This window comes from Morus notabilis, unplaced genomic scaffold (genome assembly GCF_000414095.1).
Source record: "Morus notabilis unplaced genomic scaffold, ASM41409v2 Scaffold174, whole genome shotgun sequence".
In the NCBI taxonomy this organism is placed as follows: Eukaryota; Viridiplantae; Streptophyta; class Magnoliopsida; order Rosales; family Moraceae; genus Morus; species Morus notabilis.
Window position 1 is genome coordinate 471,512 of NW_010364838.1, and position 8,336 is coordinate 479,847.

At 40.0% G+C, this 8,336-nt stretch overlaps 1 protein-coding gene across 1 annotated transcript; it reads left to right on the forward strand.

Moving 5' to 3' along the window:
* Nucleotides 1-3,546: 3,546 nt before the first annotated feature.
* Nucleotides 3,547-4,143, forward strand: LOC112093305. Its single transcript, XM_024171462.1, has 2 exons — nucleotides 3,547-3,644; nucleotides 3,783-4,143. The coding sequence occupies exons 1-2, from the start codon at nucleotides 3,547-3,549 to the stop codon at nucleotides 4,141-4,143; spliced, it is 459 nt and encodes a 152-aa protein (XP_024027230.1).
* Nucleotides 4,144-8,336: the final 4,193 nt, after the last annotated feature.

Sequence of the window (8,336 nt, forward strand, 5' to 3'; positions counted from 1 at the left end):
TGATATTCATAAAATATTCATAAATATATGCACATAAAATAATGAATAAACTCTTTTATTAAATAAATAATAAATATCCTATTACATCTCATGCTTCTAGGACACCATTCCCAACAGTCGTCACTGCGGATGACGGTATGGAGGATCCATTGACCTTTAAGGCTATGATGGATAGTTCTGATAAGGAAAAGTGACAAGCAACTATGAAACTCGAGATAGAGTCCATGTACTCCAACTCAATCTGGCAATTTGTAGATCTACCCGAAGGGGTAAAAGTCATTGGATGCAAGTGGATCTTCAAGAGAAAGAGAGGAGCGGATGGAAAAGTAGAGACTTATAAAGCAAGGCTAGTGGTTAAGGGTTACACCCAGAAATAGGGAGTTGACTATGAGGAAACTCTCTCACCGGTGGCCATGCTTAAGTCCATCCGAACACTCTTAGCCATAACAACATATTTTGAATATGAGATATGGCAGATGGATGTCAGGATAGCTTTTCTGAATGGCTATCTTGAGGAAACCATCTATATCGATCAGCCAGAGGGTTACATAGAGAAAGGCCTAGAGCAGAAAGTCTACAAACTGTAGAGATCCATTTATGGATTGAAGCAAACTTCTAGATCATGGAATATCAAGTTTGATGAGGCGATTAAGTCTTATGGATTTGATCAAAACCAAGATGTTTCAAACAAAAGAAAAGAAGACGTTCTTATTCTTTACAAGCCTGAATATCTGATATTCAGCGGGAGTAGTCAGTCGTTGTCAATTGAACTCAAGATTCGATCATTGAACAGCTGTGTAGTGTATCCTTAAGTGTATAAGGAAAACAAGAAACTATGAGGTAATTTAGTTAGTGAAAGAGTTGTCTTTCGCGGGATACATAGACTTTGACTATGAGTCATGACAAGAAAGGTTGTTGGCAAAGTGCGATTGCTAATTCTATCATTAAGAGTTAATGTGTAGTAGCTTGTGAAGTAGCAAAAGAAAGCAACTTAACTCTAGAAATTCTTAACTGATCAGGAAGTTGTTACAGACATAGATCAGTCATAGATAGCTAGAAAGTTTCAAGATTGGAGACATATTCTACCTGCTTTAGGACAAGTGGGAGATTGTTGGGAATAGTGTCTTAGAAGCATAAGATGTAATAGGATATTTATTATTTATTTAATAAAAGAGTTTATTCATTATTTTATGTGCATATATTTATGAATATTTTATGAATATCAATAAAAATTCCATGATTATTTATGTGACCTTAAACATTGTATATAAGTGTTATATACGAGTGGATAATGTTTAAGGATCATAATCAAAAAGCAATGTTCATAATAAATTTAATTAAAGTTAGGAATCTTTAATTAAAACATTATTAATACATGTCATTCCCATTTAGAATGGAATGGTGTTATCCGCACTGTTAATATGGTGAGATATTGAATGAGTGTATTTCGCATTATGAGATTATGTGGCACAAGGGCACAGACACAATATGAATTTCTAATAATTCTGTTAAGTATAGAAATTCTAATTGAGTCTACCGATGGTCATATATAGGATGATCTTAATCCTGAGTTCTTAACAGACTCCTATTTATGGATTTGTGTCTTTTGATTTACTCGGTACGGATTCTGAGATCCTGAATCCTATTCCTTGTATTTTGGAGACATGATGAAGTAGGTAGCCGGGAATGTTATAACACGAGATGGAATCCATTCCTTCGTAAGAAAGAAGTAGATAAATAATTCTCTTGAGGGTTGATTCGGTACTTGGACCAGTAGGAGCTCCGATTCATGAATGTGTTTTATGAATCACTGTCCATTAGAGAATCAATGGTACTCAAGGATAAAGAAGTAATTAGAGAGGTTAATGGATTTTACCTTGCTCTAATTATGAATTATTTATGGAGGATTGATCTATATGCAATGACTATATCAAATGGACACTTCACAGTTTAGAAGTAATTTATATCTATAATTTCGAGAGTGCAATTCCAAGTTTATAGTGGAGTAACTATTAGAATTAATAGAATCAATTAATTAATTAAAGTGTTTAATTGATTATTAATTTTCTTGGAACTCGGGATTATAGGTCCATTAGTCCCCGCGCCGTCCTAGTAATTCTGCCAGACACAGAGGGCAAAATGGGAATTTTAGAATTACGGAATTCTAAAATTAAACACTCGAAAATAATTAATTGAGAATTAATTATTATTTAAAAATTGATTATTTAAATTTGAATTTGAACACATCTAGATTTATCCATTTAAACTTATTTGATAAGTTGTTCAATTTAGAATTCAAATTAATTTAAGTTTGACTTACATTGAAATTTGAATTTGAGTCAAAATTGGACTACAGGATAAATGATGATTTTCTCTTCCTTCCCTATCTACAAATTGGCGCCACACAGGGATGAGAATTCCCTAAGGTGGCCGGCCACACTAAGGATAAGGGAATGTGAGATTTTATTTCAAATTCAAATAAGAGATAATTAGCAAGGTTTATCTTGGAGATAGAGATTGGGTTCATTCTAGAAGTTTGACTTTTACTCTATAAATAAGGGAATGATAGAAAATTGCGCGAGACAATTTTTAAAATAATTTTTGACCTAATAAAGTATTATGGCCGAAATTCTCTTAGAGCAAGGGAAGGAAAAATTTTTCTCTAAAAATTCCACATCGTGCATGCGTTGGTGTTTGTGGAAATTCGAGTGTTTATTGTAACCCGTTTTGTCTCATGTGTGCCCACACACACGTCTTCGTGGATTCTAGGAATTGACGTGGAAGACATTGGTTTTCTAAACATAAAGCTTTGGAGCAAAGATTGTTTGAGGTCAAAGAACTCAAGTTATCAACCGAGTCGGCCTCCAGGTATTTTTCCTAATTGAGTTCTTAATAAATGAATTAATGAGATTAATTTATTCGTGCATAAATTAATATAATCTATAGAGTATCTCAAAGGTTTTGTGAAAATTTTTGTTATACACGATCCGTCTCCCCCCACGCTTCTGCACCCGAATTCGATTCGGAGACCAACATTATCCCCAAAGGAATAATTAAATTACCGGTGACAATTGGTGACTGACCACAAACCTCGACTGTATGTCAAAGTTCTTGATTGTGAAGGGAGCAGACCAATATAATTTCGGCATCAGAAGATCAACGTTACGAGCTTTGGAAGCCATAACGTCAATTTATCATCAGATGATAAAGTTCCCGACTCCTAATGGAATTGGTAAAGTAAGAGGAAACTAGTACAAGTCCAGGGTAACTTACTCCGAGACAGTGCGCCATTACGTCAAACCAGTCCAGATGAGGAGAGAAGTGCGAATGGTTTCTACCAAGGTAGAAGAATTAGATTTGGACCCAAGGCTCCTTGGAGGAGAGTCAGGAATGAGACCTGTTGAGGAATTAATCGAGGTCCCCATTAATGTGGTGGAGTCAACAAGAAAAATGAAGATTGGCTTGGAGCTTGGGAAGTAAAGAAGTGAGGAGCTAGTAAATTTCCTCAAAGGAAACCTCAATGTGTTCGCTTGGACACATGGTGACATGGTGGGGATAAATCTGGATATAATGAGCCACATGCTCAACATTGATGAGAAATATCCCCCCAAGAGGCAGAAGCATCGACCAATGAATACAGAGAGGTATGAAGCTCTATGGGAAGATGTCGACAAATTGATAAAAAATAACTTCATCCAAGAGGTTTTGTATCCTGAATGGGTGTCTAATCCTGTGTTGGTTTAAAAACCTAATAGGAAATGGTGAACATGTGTTGACTTCAGCGATCTCAATAACGCTTGTCCAAAGGATAGTTTCCCGCTTCTGATGATTGATCAGCTCGTCGACGCCACAGCAGGACACGAGCTCCTAAGCTTCATGGATGCATATTATGGCTACAACCATATACAAATGTTTCACCTTCATAAGGAGTATACAACATTCATCACTAACAGAGGCATGTACTGCTACAAGGTAATGCCTTTTGGCCTCAACAATGCCAGAGCCACTTACCAATGTCTTGTCAACAAAATGTTTGTTGATCCAATAGGAAAGACTATGGAGGTGTACATCGGTGACATGTTGGTAAAAAGCAGAAAATCTAAGGAACATGTGGAACACCTCAAGAGGATGTTTAAGTTCTAAGGATATATAAAATGAAGCTGAATCCCCTCAAGTATGCATTTGGGGTCAAATCGGGAAAATTCCTAGGATTTATGGTGAGTAGTCGAGCAATCGAGGCCAATCCTGAGAAAATCCAGGCACTTATCGACATGAAATCGCCAAGCCAGCCTAAGGAAGTCCAAAAGCTGACAGGGTGTATGGCGGCGCTGAACAAATTTATCTCTAAATCCACCGATAAGTGCATTCCATTCTTTGACACCCTGAGGGGGAGAAAGCCATTCCAATGGATGGAGGAATGTGAACATGCATTCCGTCAATTGAAGGAACATCTCAAAAAACTGCCATTATTGTCCAAGCCTGTGCCATGAGAAGTGCTAAGCCTTTATCTTACGGTATCAGAGCACGCCGTTAGTTAGGTGTTAATTCATAAAGAGAAAAAGGTGCAGCTGTCGGTATACTATACCAGCAGGCGCCTCCTCGACGCAGAGACACGATATCCGCAGATGGAGAAGCTTGCCCTAGCATTAGTGGTGACATTCAGAAAGCTGCATCACTATTTCCAGGCCCATACTATGCAGGTTCTAACAAACCATCCTCTGAGGTAGGTGCTATAGAAACCGGATGCCTTTGGAAGGCTACTCAAGTGGTCCATAGAACTCAATTAATTTGACATCGACTACAAGCCGCAAGCTGCCATAAAATGCCAAGCCTTGGCCAACTTTGTAGCAGAATTCATGGGATTACCTGACGATGGAATATAAGCTATGAATAATGGGCCACCCAGGTGGAAGCTTTACGTCGATAGGAGCTCCAACAAAAATGGTAGTGGAGTAGGACTGGTTATGCACACCCTAGAGGGATATAAGATAACCTCGACCATCAGGTTTGAATTTTCTGCGTCCAATAATGAAGCTGAATATGAAGCGCTATTGGCAGGACTTCGGTTGGCAAAACACTTAAAAGTAGAGGCCATAGATAGCTTCCGCGATTCACAGTTGGTTGTGTATCAAGTAAAGGATCATTACCAGGCCAAGGATGAAAAAATGGCAGCCTACCTTGAAAAGGTAAAGGAGGCACTGGGGAAATTCATGGCTTACAACATACAGCAAGTGCCAAGAGCGAAAAACAGTAATACTGATGCCCTTGCTAGGTTAGCCACTTCAAAGGATGTCGAGTTGTTAAAATTGGTGCCAAACGAAGTTTTAGAAGTCCCCGCCATTGAAGGCAAGCCTGAAGTTATGCCGGTAGATAGTCGACCAAGCTGGAAAGATCCTATTATTAAGTATTTAGTCGACGGTGAACTCCCTGAGGATAAATAGCAAGCCAAAAGGTTGAAATACCAAGCGTTGAGGTATACCTTCCACGACAACATTTTGTATTGGCGAGGATATTCAACACCCCTACTCAAATGCCTAGACGAGGAAGAAGCTAGAAGGGTGCTCTCAGAGATCTATGACGGGATCTGTGGTAATCATGCTGGGGGTAATCCTAAGCTTACAAGGTCCTCTGACAAGGATACTATTGGCTGAACGTTAAGAAGGATGCATCAGAATATGCCAAAAAGTATGAAAGCTGCTAGAGGTACACACTCATCCCTGACTACATTCTGAGGACCTCACATCAATAGTTGCTCCTTGGCCATTGTTAAGTGGGGGATTGATATAATTGGCCCACCTCATAGAACTCCGAGAGGATACAAATTCACCATCGTAGCAGTCGACCACTACACGAAATGAGTTGAGGCCGAGCCTTTGACGACTATATCAGAGGAAATGTGTACAAACTTCATATGGAATAAGATAGTATGCCAATTTAGTGTACCCCACTCTCTCGTGTCAGATAACGGGAGACAGTTCAACAATGACAACACCAATCAATTCTGCGACTTGTTAGGAATCCACAAGAATTTCTCCTTTGTCATATACCCTCAATCCAACGGTCAGATCAAAGCTATTAATAAAATAATAAAGGTAACATTGAAGTGATGAATCAACAGGTACAAAGGAAGGTGGGCCGATGAGTTGCCAAAGGTTATGTGGGCATTTAGAACGACGTACAGAACTACCACTGGAGAAACTCCATTCTCCATGGCCTATGGGGTCGAAGCTATTCTACCGGTCGAGATATTTGTCCCCACCTGTCGAGTGTTAAAGTATGGCGAAGATCTTGGAGCTCGTCCTATTGGAAGAAAGGCGCACAGTTAAGGCTCGCTACATACCATGCCAAGACCACTCGCTACTATAACCAAAAGGTTAAACATAAACAGTTCAAAGCAGGAGACCTTGTTCTATGGGTTGTAACTCTAAATACTAAGCCCAAGAATTCTTGGACCCTAGGGTCAACATGGGAAGGGCCTTACAGAATTAAAGAGGTTGTGGCAAATGGATCTTATCGACTCACAGAGTTAAATGGTCGAGACATCAAGCACACATGAATGCAGATCAACTGAAGTTATACTATCAGTAAAAGGAACAAGGGTCGACCATAAATTCAGTAGATTTAGTACTTTCTTTTTTAAGTTCTGTTTTTGCTTCTTGCTTTTCTGTAGGCTTAGAAGTCTCGACTTGTAAAGATACTACTTTATCAATAAAAATCCAATCCGATTCCACTTAACATTTGATTATTGCATGGCAAGCCCTGGCTTAGCCATACTTAGTAAGAATCCTGAAAATTTTAAATTTTGATCACTGTTCGACAATTGATCACTGTGAGCTCAGCTACGTTGATACTTAGCAAAAAATAGGTATATACATATCTACGATAATACTTATCTACGATCGATGCACATCCACTGAACATTAAGAAAGCATCAAATTAAAATGGGCATATAATAAATAAGATAAAAAAATAATAATATATGTCTAGGCCTTATTGCCATTAGTAAAAAAGAAAAGATATCATTATGTCGTGCCAGCTCCTACATCCCCACCTCCTAACGCCAGCTCAACCCCATCCATTAGCTCGAGCTCCCTAGACAGCCTAGCTTCCTTAGCCTCATCCTCATCAGACTCGTCGAGGAAGGATAGGTCGACCTCTGGACGCTTCTTTCTAAAGCGATCAACAATTTAGTCCCCAGCAGACCTCATTAAGAACAGTTGAAGGTTCTCAAACTCAGCAGAAGCTTTGTAAGCTTCCAACCTCTGAGTAAAAAGATCTTCAAAGTCTGCAGAGGACTTGAACGCTTCCAACCTCTTTGTAAAGAGGTTTTCAAACTCTTTGGAAGCCTTAAAAGCCTCAAGTCGAGTGTCGACCATGTGGTGGAATTCCTCTGAGGCAGTGAAATCCTCGACCACTTCCCATCTTTTTTGCTCAAAGTTAGGAGATGCAAGATATGCCTCGACCGCCTTAGAGCTCCCCTCAGAAAAGCCTTTTTTGAAGCTCTCCATTGAGACCTTGTCGATCCTCCCCTCAAGAGATTAGACCTTAGCAGTCTCGAGCTCTAGATTCTCGACGAGCTCAGTACGGGCGGCATGGAGAGTTGTGAGCTCTTCCTCAGAGGCTTTGGTCGAGGCATCTTTCTTAAGGAGAGTCTCGAGCTCCAGGTAGTTTTGAAGTGTGACTTTGAGAGCCTAGACAACATAGGGTAGGTTATGAGACAAACTATATATAAAAATATAAAATACATGCATACATACATATGAGTCGAGAGGTGAACTGGCGAAATGTACAGAGACCTGGCGCATGACAACGACGCGCTGGCATTCTAAGAGGTTCATCCCTGCAAACCTGGTGACAGTACGTGTAGATCGCCTGGATGGGAAGGCTGAAGCGTGGGGAAAGGCAGAGAGCTTGGTCGAGATGGTGATCGACAACGTCAGGGATGAGGAATTGATGGTCATTATATCTTGACCCTCGCATGTGAAGAGGCTCCTCAGGTGCTGGGGCAGCACCTTTCCTCTTGTCCAGGCGCCGAGAGCTCCCAGAAGATCCCTCGACTGCAGGCAGTCCCCAGCGCTCTTCCACCCTCAGTTTTTTAGGTGGTTGCGTTATCACAATCTTCGACCGATCGACGACCTTGGGGACGTCTTGGGAGGCCGGGTTGCTCGACGATTTAAAAGAGGCTTCTCCCTTGTATTTCCTTTGTTTGTTGGGGATAACGTACCTCATTGTGGATGACAGGACTACAAAAAAAAATCATCATAAAATTAGGCACAACTTAAATATCTCGACTTCAATCTACTGAGATACACTTACAAATTACCTTGGAGGAGATC

What these genes read in the sequence shown, in the direction of transcription:
- LOC112093305 (XM_024171462.1), top strand. Translation starts at nt 3,547, where the DNA reads ATGGTGGGGATAAATCTGGATATAATGAGCCACATGCTCAACATTGAT. An exon ending in CGACCAATGAATACAGAGAG is followed by an intron (nt 3,645 to 3,782) that starts GTATGAAGCTCT and finishes TGTTGACTTCAG; the next exon opens with CGATCTCAATAACGCTTGTC.